The sequence below is a fragment of the Heptranchias perlo genome, unplaced genomic scaffold (genome assembly GCF_035084215.1).
Source record: "Heptranchias perlo isolate sHepPer1 unplaced genomic scaffold, sHepPer1.hap1 HAP1_SCAFFOLD_43, whole genome shotgun sequence".
Lineage (NCBI taxonomy): Eukaryota > Metazoa > Chordata > Chondrichthyes > Hexanchiformes > Hexanchidae > Heptranchias > Heptranchias perlo.
The window spans coordinates 2,682,572-2,697,893 of NW_027139442.1; the positions used below are offsets into that span (position 1 = coordinate 2,682,572).

General features: G+C 45.2%; 1 protein-coding gene across 1 annotated transcript; it reads right to left on the bottom strand.

Moving 5' to 3' along the window:
- Positions 1-163: 163 nt before the first annotated feature.
- On the bottom strand, positions 164-14,420 carry LOC137312490 (EEF1A lysine methyltransferase 3-like). The gene is made up of 4 exons (XM_067979033.1): positions 14,265-14,420; positions 9,585-9,696; positions 5,196-5,459; positions 164-336 (listed from the first exon to the last, which is right to left on the bottom strand). Exons 1-4 carry the CDS (start codon positions 14,418-14,420, stop codon positions 164-166), a joined length of 705 nt encoding a protein of 234 aa, XP_067835134.1.
- Between the last annotated feature and the right edge of the window lie 902 nt (positions 14,421-15,322).

Consider the following 15,322-nt stretch of genomic DNA (forward strand, 5'->3'; position numbering starts at 1 on the left):
CCCTTGGGCCGTCTCACTCTCAAACAGATATATCGCTTTGGATACTGTTGGGGGAGATGGCTTATCAGGGGAAAGCAGCAAAAGCCAAGTTCGTGGCAGCACGGGTGGCTCTGCTGCACAGGAGGGGCGGAATAAGAGTGGCAGGGCTATAATGATAGGGGATTCAATTGTAAGGGGAACTGATAGGCGTTTCTGCGGCCGCAATCGTGACTCCAGTATGGTATGTTGCCTCTCTGTTGCTAAGGTCAAGGTTGTCACGGAGCAGCGGCAGGGCATTCCGGAGGGGAAGGGTCCATATCGGTACCAACGACATCGGCAAAAAGAAAAGATGAGGTCCTGCAAGGTGAATTTAAGGAGTTAGGAGATGAATTAAAAAGAAGGACCTCAAAGCTAGTGATCTCAGGACTACGACCATTGCCACGTGCTAGTGAGTATCGGAATAGGAGAATAGACAAGATGAATGCGCGGCTGCAGTGATGGTGTAGGAGGGAGGGACTTAGATTCCTGGGATATTGGGACCGGTTCTGGGGAAGGTGGGACCTGTACAAGTGGGACGGGTTACACCCGAGCAGTACCGGGACCGATGTGCTCTCGGGGGTGTTTGCTCGTGTTGTTGGGGAAGGTTTAAACTAGAATGGCCGGGGGATGGGAACCTGAGCAGGGAGACAGAGGAGTGGGAAACAAGGATAGAAACAAAAGACAGAAAGGGAAGAAGCAATAGTGGAAGGCAGAGAAAACAAGGGCGAAAAACAAATGGGGCCATAGTGCAAAATAAAATTAAAATGACTAGTAATCATAAAAAGACAAGTCTAAAGGCATTGCGTCTTACTGCGCGGAGCATTCACAATAAGGTAGATGAATTAACAGCTCAGATAGAAATTAACTGTTATGATGTGGTTGTGATTACAGAGACATGGCTGCAGGGTGACCAAGGGTGGGAACTGAACATCCAGGTGTATTCAATATTTAGGAAGTACAGGCAAAAAGGGAAAGGAGGTGGGGTTGCGTTGGTCGTAAAGGAGGATATCAATGCAATATTGAGGAAGGATATTGGCTCGGAAAATCACGATGTCGAATCTGTATGGGTGGAGCTAAGAAACACCAAGGGGCAGAAAACGTTGGTGGGGGTTGTCTATAGGCCCCCAAACAGTAGTGGAGATGTAGATGTAGAAATGCAGAGGAAATTAGAGACATATGCAAGAAGGGTACAACTATAATCATGGGTGACATTAATCTATATATAGATTGGTCAAACCAAATTAGCATTAATATTGCGAGAGAGGAATTCCTGGAGTGTGTACGTGATGATTTTCTCGACCAATACGTTGAGGAACCAACTGGAGAACAGGCGATCCGAGACTGGGTATTGTACAATGAGAAAGGATTAACTAACAATCATGTTGTGCGCGGTCCCTTAGGGAAGAGCGACCGTAACATGATAGAATTCCTCATTAAGATGGAGAGTGAAGTAGTTGAATCCGAAACTAGGGTCCTGAATTTAAATAGAGGAAATTACGAAAGTATGAGGTGCGAGTTGGCTATGATAGATTGGGAAGCTTTACGAAAAGGGATGACAGTGGACAATGTTTAAAGGACGTGTGCAGGAATTAAAAGAATTATTCATCCATGTCTGGCGCATAAATAAAACAAGAAAGGTGGCTCAACCGTGGCTTACAAAAAAAAAACAGATCCAAAGAGGAGACATATAAATTTGCCCGAACCGGGTGTCTTTTCTACTCTAAGCACAGCCTGCCTTTCTTGTACCTTCTCTTTCTCAATTTTTAGGCCATTCATTATCTCAACGACCTCCTCTTTTACTCTGACTTTTGTTGCATCTTCTTCCTTGTTACAGACAGATGCAAAGTGCTCATTTAGTGTCTCAGCCTTGCACTCTGCCTCCATGCATAGACCCTCTTTTTGTCTTTAATCGGCCTCACATCTCCTCTTCCTACCCGTTTACTACTTATCTGTCCATCGAAGACTTTTGGTTTCCCTTTTACGTTGGCCACCAGTCTATTCTCATTCTCTCCCTTTACCCATTTTATTTCCTTTTTCACTTCCCCTCTCTACTTTCTAGATTCAGCCTAGTTCTCACTTGTGTTGTCAACCAGACATCTGTCATACACCCCCTTTTGCTGCTTCATCTTAATCGCTATCTCTTTCGTCATCCATTGAGCTCTGGCTTTTGTTGCCCTACCTTTCCCCGCGTGAGAATGAACCTAGACTATACCCGAAACATATCCTTCCTAAAGGCCACCCATTATTCGATTACAGTTTTGACTGCCAATCTTTGATTCCAATTTACCCGGGCCATATCCGTTCTCAACCCACTGAATTTGGCCTACCTCCAATTAAGTATTTTTATTCTGGATTGCTCCCCGTCCTTTTCCGTAACTAATATAAACCGTATGATATTATGATCACTGTTCCCTAAATGTTCCCCTATTGATGCTTGATCCACTTGACCCAATATTCAGTAATGTTTTGGATAAAACGCATTAACTACCCTATTCTTGTATCCGTTGGTGTTCCGGATAAGCAATTATCTCATCCGTTAATGGTGTAAATCTGTTTTAACTCTCCTGCTGAAATTTACAATTTTCTTCTCCCATCATCTTTTGCAGAGTCACCTGTTGTGTTCTACCAGTTGATATCGTGTGTAAACTTGGTACGCTTTTGGTCTTGCGAGAGCTGCATTATATCTGCAATAAACTATGTGTATCCAGCCCTGAGAATGTTACTGGCTAATTATCTGTACTAAATGTATTGAAATCAGATGATTGGGCTAAGGCGTGGCATCATACCACGAGGAGCTGTTAACGGTTTCATGTTGTGGAACTAACCTGTCCTGGAATATATTTTCATGAATGTGTTTTCAGTGATTGATATCGAGACAGCTCACGGTCTCAGTATTACAAGGAGTCAGTGCAGTGTCCTTTCTTCCCAATAACATGGTTCAGTTGAACTGGGATTTCAAAGTATTTTTTGGTTATCACTGTTATGAAATATTATTTCATTGTGTGTGTTCCTTCCACAGCTTTAGATGTCTGGCCACTGAACTGAGATTCCTGCTAACTCTTTCACATAGTATCACAGTATCATAGTAGGTACAGCACAGGAGGAAGCTATTTGGCCCAACGTGCCTGTGCGGCTTTTTGAAAGAGCTATCAAATTAGTCCAATACCCCTGCTCTTCCCCCATAGCCCTCGAATTTTTTTGCCTCAAGTATTTATCGTAGTCCCTTTAAAAAGTTAACATTGAATATGCACCCACCACATTTACAGAAAGTGCATTCCAGATCGTTACAACTCCCTGCATAAAAAATTTATCCTCATATCGCCCCTGGCTCTTTTGCCGATCACCTTAAATCATTATCCTCTGATGACCGACCCTTCTACCACTGGAAGCAGTTTCTCCTTATTTACTCATTCATAACCATTCATGATCTTGAACACTTCTAACAAATCTCCACTTGACCTTGTCAGTTCTAAGGAGAACAATCCCAGCTTCTCCAGTCTCTCCACAAAACCGAACTCCCCCATTCCTGGTACAATTCTAGTAAACCTCTTCTGCAACCTCTCTAAGGCCTTGACATCAATTCTGAGGTACCGTGCCCCAAATTGAACACAATAGTCAACCTGAGGCCCAACTAATGATTTATAAAGGATTAGGATAACTTTCTTGCTTTTGCACTATCTGCCTCGAGCTGTACTATCCTGTATCTAGCTGTATTGCCTCCAGCTGCATTAGCCCCTGTCTAGCTGTATTGCCTCCAGCTGTACTATCCTGTATCTAGCTGTATTGCCTCCAGCTGCACTACCCTGTATCTAGCTGTACTGCCTCCAGCTGCACTATCCAGTATCTAGCTGTATTGCCTCCAGCTGCACTATCCTGTATCTAGCTGTACTGCCTCCAGCTGCACTATCCTGTATCTGGCTGTACTGCCCCCAGCTGCACTATCCTGTATCTGGCTGTATTGCCTCCAGCTGCACTATCCTGTCTCAAGCTGTACTGCCCCCAGCTGCACTATCCTGTATCTAGCTGTATTGCCTCCAGCTGCACTATCCTGTATCTAGCTGTAATGACTCCAGCTGTACTATCTTGCCTCCAGGCAAAGGAGGACCAGGTGTCACAGTGTGTCAGATACCCTCCCGCACCAGGGTTCAAATCGGTTGGGGTTAGGGAACGATGTCAGTTCCGTGTGTCCAGTTGGTACCCCGCTAAAACTGAGCTAAGTCCCCGTGAGTGAATCTTCTTGTAAAAGCGTTTGTGTTTTCTATATTGAAGTTCACAGCAAAATGCGGAAAAGGGAATAATTTGAACCAGAGAACTTCACAAGTTTTCTTTTTTTATATATTCATTATAAGGGTGTGGGCGTCGCTGACAATCAAGAATCTGTTGCCTCTTCCTAGTTGCCCTTGAGAAAGTGGTGGTGAGCCTTCTTCTTGAACGGCTGCAGTCCGTTTATCCCACTCAGCTGTACGGTAGGGAGGGCCTAAGTATTGATCTCGTAATATACTCTCTGCTGCACAACATCACCGCAGTCTTCAACTGGGTCAATTTAAAGGAGCTTTCGTTGATGCAATCATCACACAAACGTGAATGTATTGGGAGAGCAACACTTCAGGAGGGGAAAAATGTAAATCTTGTGCTGTGTTCTGCAGTGCTAGACTGAAGTTAGATACAGGGTGAAGCTGACTCTATCGAGGGTTCCTAACCCTAAACTCTAACCCTCCCTGCCAACAATACTCTAGTCAGATTATAATGGCATTAATAGGATTCGGGTTTTGGTTAGGGCTAGGACTAGAGCGAAGGTTAGGATTTGGCTAGGGCTATAAAGTCAGCATTAGGGTTAGGGTATCAGGTTTAGGGTTAGGGTTTAGGGTAAGAGTGTCAGGGTTAGGGTGTTCGAGTAAATGGAAATCCCAATCCCTCTATCTCTGCAACCTCCTCCTAAATCATTCAGTCCTCTGACTCTTGCCTGTTGTGCCCTTCTCCCCCTCGCTTCTTCCCATTATCAGACCTTTAATTGCCTCCACCCTATTCTCTGGAATTTCCTCCTTAATAAGCGCCAGGAACTTTTTTGGTCACTTTGTACAGGTTGATTTCTTTTTCTGGGACACTGTGAACAATTTCGGAGTTAAAATGCTGTGCAATGAGCTTCTCGTGAAAATTCATGGCTCACATGAACTCACGCATTTTCGAGCAGATGTAAATGATAGTGTTTTGGCTGCTCAGATGTTGTAGGGTATTTCGCAGTAATTGGAATTCACGTTTCTTGTAGACGATATCGGATCCCAGGATGATATCGTAGTCTGTCGGAAATTGATCATGGTTTTCACCCCACGAGAGAGCAGAGACTTTTGACCGATGGATAATTGAAGAGGGGACATTGTTGGCCACGTTAAGTTCTATTTGATTCAGAACTTCTGGTTTGTCTGTCAAGGTCACATCTCCACCTGCCAGAAGAATGTAAAGGAGCAATGACGTATCTTCACTTATTGTTTCCCAATGACACCAACCTGTAAATGGTAAATGTGGGCAAAAGGGATTCGGGGCAAAGCAGATTAACACAGCAAAGGCTGTGATCTATAATGATGAACTTGTGCAGTATCACAGCATTGATCAGCGATTCCATTATCACAGCGGTTATTTCACTGGATTTAGTAATCCAACACTGCGGAATAAAAATCCAGCACCTTGAGTTCAAATCCAACCGCGGCAGTTTGAGATTTTGATTTTCAATTCAAAAATGTCAATATAAAAAGCTGATATCAGTAAAAGGGGCGATATTGACTTTCTGCCATAGCGTAAAACCGATGACAACGAGTTTGTCTCCCGTTGAACATTCCTCCCGATTTCTATTTTTAGCTATCACACGTTTTAAACTGCCGCTCGAAGTCAATATCCGCCCCAAAGTGACCATGAAACTATCCGATTGTCGCAAAAACCCAATCGGTTCACTAATGTCCTTTAGGGAAGGAAACCTGCCGTCCTTAACCAATCTGGTTTGTGTGTGACTCCAGTCCAACACCAATGAGGTTGATGCTTTACTGCCCTCTCGTGTGGCCTTGTGAACAACGCCGCGGTATCAAAGTAAGGATAAAGCTGCGACCTCGGCATCGGATTGGGACAGAAAAATGCACACCAAGCCCAGCTGACCTTACAAGTTCCTCCTCGCTATCAATTGGGAACTGTTGGCAAAGTCGGGAGAGCTGCCTCACAAACTAGTCAAGCAACGGTCTGACATACTCTGAGAAACAGACCTGCCCTCACACTGAGGAAACCGTCCATCGTGTCGTGTGGCACTACCACCCTGCTGAGCGGGATAGATTAATAACAAATCTAGCAGCTCAAAACCGGGCACTCATGAGGCGCCGTGGGCCCGAAGCAGCAGCATAATGGAATGCCACAACAATCTTGTCACCGCAGGGCCCGAAATATCCCTCACTTCTCCATCACAATCAAGCTTGGTGACCAAATCTGTTTCAATGGGAAATGCAAAAGAGCATGCCTGGAGAGGCACCAGGCACATCTGAAAATCAGGTGCCAACTTGGTGAAGCTACAGCAAAAGATTACTATGCATTATAAACAGTTAGAGCACTATGCATTATAAATAGTGAGAGCAGCATGCATTCCAAACAGTGAGAGCACCAGGCATTGTTAAAAGTGAGAGCACCATGCATTATAAACAGTGATAGCACCATGCATTATAAACAGTGAGAGCACCTTGCATTCCAAACAATGAGAGCACCAGGCATTATAAACAGTGAGAGCAAAATGCAATATAAACAGTGAGAGCACCATGCATTGTAAACAGTGAGAGCACCATGCATTACAAACAGTGAGAGCACCTTGCATTCCAAACAATGAGAGCACCAGGCATTATAAACAGTGAGAGCACCATGCATTATAAACAGTGATAGCACCATGCATTATAAACAGTGAGAGCACCTTGCATTCCAAACAATGAGAGCACCAGGCATTGTAAACAGTGAGAGCACCATGCATTACAAACAGTAAGAGCACCAGGCATTATAAACAGAGGGAGCACGATGCTGTGCACGGAGTACAGCAATCCCCAAACCAAACAATCAGGTTAAAGCTCTGAAATCCGGTCACATCCAGTCGCGAATGGTGGTCGCAAATTAACCAACCAATAGGAGAAGGAGTCTCGATGAACATTCTCATCCTCAACAAGAGCGCAGCCCAGCACATGGGAACATAAGGACATAAGAAATAGGAGCAGGAGTACGCCATACGGCCCCTCGAGCCTGCTCCCTCATTCGATATGATCATGGCTGCTCTTCGAACTCCACTCCACTTTCCCGCCCGATTCCCATATCCCTTGATTCCCTGAGTGCAAAACAAAGTTTGATGCGCTTGCAACAATCTGCAGCCAGAAGTGCCAAGTGGATGATCATTCTCAGCCTCTTCCTGAGGTCCCCATCATCACAGATACCAGACTTCAGCCAATAACATTCACACCACGTGATAACAATAAATGTCTGATTTCATGGACTGGCAAAGGCTGTGTGTCCCGACAACATCCCGGCTGCAGTGTTGAAGACCTGTACTCCAGAACAAGCTGTGCCCCGTCCGGAACTGTTCGAGTACAGCTACAACTCTGTCATCTATCCGACTAAAAAGTGGAAATATGCCCAGGTATGTCCTGTCCACAAAAAGCGGGACAAATCCAATCCGGCCAATTACCGCGCCATCAGCTTGCTCTCAATCATCGCCAAAGTGATGGACGATGTTGACAGTGCTATCAAGCGGCACTTACTCACCAATAACCTGCTCACCGATGCTCAGTTTGGGTTCTGCCATGACCACTCGGCTCCTGACCTCATTACAGCCTTGGTCCAAACATGGTGTTGGCCAGAGGCTGCAGAAACCTATTGAGCTTAATTCGAAGTGCTAACAAAGACACTGACTTTTGAACTGGGGTGACCAGGAGTTCAGTCACTGGTCTGAACTGGCCAGAACCGGTTTGAATTCGTTCCGCCAGGACCACTCGGCTCCAGACCTCATTGCAGCCTTGTTCCAAACATGGAAAAGAGACCTGAATTCGAGAGGTGAGGTGAGAGTTACTGCCCTTGACATCAAGGCAGCATTTGGCCCAGTTAAGTTTCTGGTCAATGGTGACCCCCAGGATGATGATGGTGGGGGATTCGGCGATGGTAATTCCGTTTGATGTCAAGGGGAGTTGGTTAGACTCTGTCTTGTTGGTGATGGTCATTGCCTGGCTCTTGTCTGGCGCGAATGTTACTTGCTACATAACAGCCAAGCCCGGATATTGTCCAGATTGTGCTGTATGCCGGCACGGACAGCTTCATTATTTTATTCTAAAGCATGCTTACTGTTTTATGGTACATAATTTGGCCATCAGTTGGGTGCTGGACACGTGACTGGAGCTCACAAGTACTCAAAAACATGATCAAAAGCTGCAGCTTCCCCTTTTAATATCTGTTCAGAGTCGAGATGTTCAGGATGTTGTGCAAATATTACATTGAATATAACCAGTCCATTTCTGATAGGTATCTAGTTCTCAGCTCATCAGCTCAAGGAGAAAAGTGTTCAAATGTTTGACTTTTTCATTTACTGGAATTTTACGTTTACTGGATTTTCACAGATCAACAGCAGTTCAATTGAAATCCCGCTTCCCGATGGGAGGAGGGACTTGCTCCAAAATGGCAGGTGGAGCGGCTGAGTCTTGAAAGCTGCGACTTTTCTGAGGCATCAATCTTATTACCTGAGGTAAGGGTCCTGTGCTTTGAAAGCATTCTCTTTCAAACAGAACAAAACTGGAGGTGAAGTACTTTCAACCCCGGTTAGATCGCACCTGGAGTACAGTGAGCAGTTCAGGCCACCGCACCTTCGGAAGGACATATTGGCCTTGGAGGGAGTGCAGCGTCGTTTAGTAGAATGATACCCGGACTTCAAGGGTTAAGTTACGAGGAGAGATTACACAAATTGGGGTAGTATTCTCTAGAGTTTCGAAGGTTAAGGAGTGATCTGATCGATGTTTATGAGATATTAAGGGGAACAGATAGGGTGGATAGAGAGAAACTATTTCCGCTGGTTGGGGATTTTAGGAGCAGTGGGCGCAGTTTAAAAATTAGAGCCAGACCTTTCAGGAGCGAGATTAGAAAACATTTCTGCACACAAATTGTTGTTGAGGTTTGGAACTCTCTTCCGCAAACGGCAATTGATACTAGATCAATTACTAAATTTTAACCTGAGAAAGATAGCTTTTTGGCAACCAAAGCTATTTAGGGATATGGGCCAAAGGCAGGGATATGGATTTAGATCACAAATCAGCCATGATCTTATCAAATGGCGGAGCAGGCACGAGGGGCTGAATGGCCTACTCCTGTTCCCATGTTCCTATGTTCCTGACAGTAAGGACCTCAAAAGAACAGACTGCAGCGTTCACAAAACGTGCATATTACTGGGGGTTTAATCACCCCAGTGACCAGTCACTGTCATGGTCCTTCACTATATAGCCGTCCTATTCCATTAAAGTTCATCGCTCTCCCTCTCACATGCAAAGTGCTATCGCTTGGAACCTTTAACTCACCCAGCCGGATGGCAAGAATCCCCAAGATCCCAGTGCCGGACCCCAATTCAATCATCTTCTTCCCAGAAAAATTGATATTCTCTTTCTCAAAGAACCGGCAGAGAACGAGGCCCTGAAACAAAATATGGCATTGACGTTAGAATTTATTCCCCTGCAAATATCTGAATCCAAGTTCACACTACAAGGGAGGTTGCAAGGGAGGGTGCAAGGGAGGGAGCAAGTGTCGGAGCAAGAGAGGGTGCAAGGATAGGTGCAAGGGAAGGTGCAAGATTTGGAACAAGGGAGGGTGCAAGGGAGAGAGCAAGCGTGGATACAAGGATGGGAGCATGGTAGATTGCAGGGATCAGTGTAAGGGAAGGTGCAAGGGAGGGAGCAAGGTTGTGTGCAAGGGAGGGTGCAAGGGAGAGAGCAAGCGTGGATGCAAGGGTGGGAGCATGGGAGGGTGCAGGGATCCGTGCAAGGGAAGGTGCAAGGGAAGGAGCAAGGGAGGGTGCAAGGGAGGGAGCAAGGGAGGGTGCAAGCCAGTAAGTAATTCCAAGGAAGATATAAATCCAGTACTTAGTTCCAAGGAAGATATAAAAATCTGAACATCGTGTTGTGATGGGTATAAACTCAATATTTGTTGTCAAGGATAGGGTATACCCCGCGCATGGTGTCAATGATGGCGTGTATACAACGGGAATGGTGTCAAAGATGGTGCACACACCGCGCATGGTGCTAAGGATTGTGTATACTCAAGGGGAATTAGCGATGGGCAATAAATACTGCCATGGTCAGCGACGCCCACATCCCATGAAGAAATAAAAATAAATACCTCGCGCACGGTGCTAACAATCGTGTTTATACCGCACAAGTTGCCAAGGATAGTGGATACCCAATGTAGGGTATCAAGGATGGTGGATACCCAGTGTAGGGTGTCAAGGATGGTGGATACCCAATGCAGGGGATCAGGAATGGTGGATACCCAGTGTAGGGGATCAAGGATGGTGGATACCCAGTGTAGGGGATCAAGGATGGTGGATACCCAATGGAGGGTAGCAAGGATGGTGGATACCCAGTGTAGGGTGTCAAGGATGGTGGATACCCAGTGTAGGTTGTCAAAGATGGTGGATACCCTGTGTAGGGGATCAAGGATGGTGGATACCCAATGTAGGGGATCAAGGATGGTGGATACCCAGTGTAGGGGATCAAGGATGGTGGATACCCAGTGCAGGGGATCAAGGATGGTGGATTCCCAATGTAGGGGATCAAGGATGGTGGATACCCAATGTAGGGTATCAAGGATGGTGGATACACAATGTAGGGGATCAAGGATGGTGGATACCCAGTGTCGGGTGTCAAGGATGGTGGATTCCCAGTGTAGGGGATCAAGGAGGGTGTAAACATAATACATGGTGCTGGTGGAGTATTAACCCCATATTGATTGCAAGGAGGATACATCATTCAGTACTTTGTGCCAGCTGGGGTACAAACCGAGTACATGACGATAACGACGGCATAAACCCACGGTATGGTGACTTGGAACGTATAAATCCAAGACATGATACAAGAAGGTTATATACCCATTACATTGTGTCAGGGAGGAGGAAAACCCTGTAAATGTGGCCTGGCGGGTAAAAACAATTTAATGGTGCCATGGATGGTACGTAGACAGAACATGGTGCCATGGATGGTATGAAGACAGAACATGGTGCCATGGATGGTATGAAGACAGAACATGGTGCCATGGATGGTACGTAGACAGAACATGGTGCCATGGATGGTATGAAGACAGAACATGGTGCCATGGATGGTATGAAGACAGAACATGGTGCCATGGATGGTATGAAGACAGAACATTGTGCCATGGATGGTATGAAGACAGAACATGGTGCCATGGATGGTATGAAGACAGAACATGGTGCCATGGATGGTATGAAGACAGAACATGGTGCCATGGATGGTATGAAGACAGAACATGGTGCCATGGATGGTATGAAGACAGAACATGGTGCCATGGATGGTACGTAGACAGAACATGGTGCCATGGATGGTATGAAGACAGAACATGGTGCCATGGATGGTATGAAGACAGAACATGGTGCCATGGATGGTATGAAGACAGAACATGGTGCCATGGATGTTATATATTAGGTGTAGAGTATTTATGGAAAGAGACATTGATCAATCAAACTTGAAGGCGCTGAGGGGTAATTTCAGTGAGTTGAAAAGGGATCCGGCCCATGTTGAATGCAAACAAAGACTGGCTGTAAAAACAGTAAATAAGCAATGGAAGGTCTTCAAGGAGAAGCGAGTTCGGGCGCAAATTAAGCATATTCCTATGAGGGAGATAGGAAGGGCATCCAAAGCTGGAGCTCACTGGATAACTGAAAATATAGAGACTAAAACGAAACAGAGAAAGGAGGCTTATGACCAATGTCAGTACCATGATATATTAGAAAATGAAGCAGAATACATAAAGTGCAGAGGAGAACTGATGAAGGAAATAACACGGGCGAAGAGAGTGTACGAGAAAACAGTGACAGATAACATAAAAGGGAACAGTAAAGTCTTTTATAAACAGACAAATAGCAAAAGGATAGTCAAAGGAAGGGTGGGGCCAATTAGCGAGAAAAGAACGAACTCATTGTGGAGTGGCGGCTGGGGTACTACATGAATACTTTGCATCTACATTCACAAAAAAAAGAGGATGCTGCCAATGTCCCACTAAAGGAAGAGATAGTAGAGGATGCACTAAAACGGTTGGCAGTACTCAAAGTAGAAAAGCCGCGCGGTCCAGGTGGGATGCATCCTAGGTTGTTGTGGGAAGTAAGGGTGGAAATAGCAGAGGTTATAGCCACAATCTTTCAATCCTCCTTGGATATGGGGATGGTGCCAGAGGAATGACTGGTTGCAAATGTTGTTCTCCTGTTCGAAAAAGGGGAGAAGGATAAAACAGGTAACTAAAGGCCAGTCAGCCTAACGTCGGTGGTGGGGAAACTTTTAGAGACATTAATCTGGGACAAAATTAATTGTCACTTGGAAAAACATGTTTTAATAAATTACTGTCAGCACGGATTTCTTAAAGGCAAATCGTGTTTGATAAACTTGATTGAGTTATTTGATGAAGTAATTAATGAGGTTGATGGTGTTCGTGCAGTTATGTTTGTTGACATGAATTTTCAAAGTACCACGTTGTAGATGAGTTCGCAACATTGATGCCCATGGGATTAACGGGAGAGTGGTAGCGTGGATATGAAATTGGCTCAGAGACAGAATGCAGAGAGTAGTTGTGAACGGTTATTTTTCAGGCTGGATGTGTTCCCCAGTTGGTATTAGCACCATTGATCTTTTTGATATATATTAATGAACTGGACTTGGGTATAGAGGGTATAATTTCAAAGTTTGCAGATGACACGAAACTCGGAAACGCAGTAAACAATGTGGAGGCTAAGAACAGATTTCAGGAGACCAGACACACAAGGGAGATGAAATTGAACGCAGAGAACTGTGAAATGATAAACTTTGATAGGGAGAATAAGGAGAGGCAATATAAACAAAATGTTACCATTTTGAAGGGGGTACAGGAACAGAGAGAACTCGGGGTGTTCGTACACAAATATTTGAAGTTGGCAAGACAAGTTGGGAAGGCTGTTCAAAAAGCATACGGGACCCTTGATTTATCAGAATTGGCGCAGAATACAAAAGGAAGGAAGTGACGCTAAACCTTTATAAATCACTGGTGAGGCCGCAGCTGGAGGATTGTGTCTAATCCTGAGCACCACGTTAGGGAGAATGTCAAGGCTTTAGGGGCAGTGCAGTGTCGATTTACTAGAAAGGTACCATGGATGAGGGACTTCAGTTCAGTGGGGAGACTGGAGAAGCTGGGGTTGTTCTTTTAGACCAGAGGAGGTTAAGGTGAGATTCAAAAGATGTGTTCAAATTCAGAAACGCTTATGATAGAGTAAATGAGTAAAAAGTGGCTCATGAGTTTGGGGGTTATATATTAGAATAGATAGAGGATTGGTTAACGGACAGAAAACAGAGAGTAATGATAAACGGGTCATATTCAGGTTGTCAGGCTGTAACTAGTGGGGTGCCACAGGGATCCCTGCTTGGGCCTCAGCTTTTTACAATCTATATTAATGACTTAGATGAAGGAACAAAGTGTGATATATCCAGTTTTTGCTGACGATACAAAGCGAGGTGGGAAAATAAGCTGTGATGAGGAAACAAAGTGTCTGCTAAAGGACATAAACAGGTTAAATGAGTGGGCAAGTAGACGATTAATTGGAGACATGACATGTGGTGAGTGGAGCAGACTTGGAAGGAACATGTGACTTTGGACCTATGATTCCCAAAGCTCTCAACAAGCGAGGGTTTTCCTCGCCTCATGGCTGGGTCTGATGGAGACTAATTGATGGGGTTCCATTGCTATTATTAGTCTGCAACTCGGTTCTCACTGTGTCATGTGACTACCAGGGATGTAGACGGTGAGCAAGATGTACATTAACCTTTCTTCCAGCAACTCAGATGTTCTTATGTATGTTCGTCTGCAAAACCAATGCATCGAGTAGGGCTTGCTCAACATGGCGGGGGTGGGGTTGGAGGGGTGGGGCGGTTGCTGTAGTGGAAGGAAGAGGCTCTGGGTTTTGTTTCCCTGGATCAGATCCAAGCATTTACAACAAACATTGGACTTACAGCTTCCCAGATTATTGCTGGTATCACAAGGTTATTGCTGGAGTCCCAAGTGATTCTCAAAGTGTGCCCGCAGAACTGATAGCGACTTTCTAGTTTGTTGCTGTCCTCCTTCGTGTCGGAGCTGCTGAAATACTTCTTTTCCTGCTGTGTTTCCATTATCCTCTCTGAGCTCACTCTGCACTGCTTTGATCCTGGTTGACCCTCTTCAATCTCGAGGTAGGTTTTGTCCAGGGGTCTGGATGTGAGGCTGTCTCGGTTTCAGCTTCAGGTGCGTGCAGTTCTCTTGCCCTTCAGTGGATGGAACAATACAAACTCTGATCGGAAAACACCATAAACTTTAGTTAATTAGTCTCCCTTCTCTCCCCTCTTCCCCAACACGTTTGATAATGACACATTAACACAATATTCAAGAGTTTTTGAAAGGTCCTCATTACGATATTGAACAAATGAAGTCAGTTTGCAGACAGCCGAAACGGTGGGCCTTTATCTTAAGGCAGGGACGGTGTTTTTGTCGGGCTACTCCCTTCGATAAAGAGCTGCTCAGCTTACAATCCTAGCAGAAGAACTTTTGATGAAAATGGTGGTATCATCTATCCAACCTGGGACGGGTTGGTGAGCAGCCTTTCTCTGCCGCCCACTCTTTACCAGTTTCATGTTCTTCACCTGTCTCACCAGCTGCACCGTTCCGTAACTGCCTTTTCCCACTGTGCTGATGACTAGTCACTGCTCCATGCTGCTCAATGCCAGCGGGACTATGTGATTGGCCGCAGAATCTCGGCGCTTTGTTGCGCACCGTCTCCATTCATTGCTTATCTGACTCGAGTTGCAACGAATCGGTGGGGAATAGACCCGATTCCAAACATATCTTCCCCACCACAAGGTACCGGCAGACCCTCAGTGATCAGCTAATTTCCGTCACTAGATCTGCTCAGGGCTCCGTGCAATTGCACGTCGCAAACGCTGCACTGTTTTAAGGTCAGCAACATTTCAAATGACCATCAGCACAGACAACCTAAAACGGATGCCTTTGGCTCGGACGGTTTAATTGTTTTTGATTT

What these genes read in the sequence shown, in the direction of transcription:
- LOC137312490 (XM_067979033.1), bottom strand. Translation starts at nt 14,420, where the DNA reads ATGGAAACACAGCAGGAAAAGAAGTATTTCAGCAGCTCCGACACGAAG. An exon ending in CAGCAATAATCTGGGAAGCT is followed by an intron (nt 9,697 to 14,264) that starts GTAAGTCCAATG and finishes ATTTTGTTTCAG; the next exon opens with GGCCTCGTTCTCTGCCGGTT. An exon ending in TTACATCTGCTCGAAAATGC is followed by an intron (nt 337 to 5,195) that starts GTGAGTTCATGT and finishes TTCACCTTGCAG; the next exon opens with GACCTCATCTTTTCTTTTTG.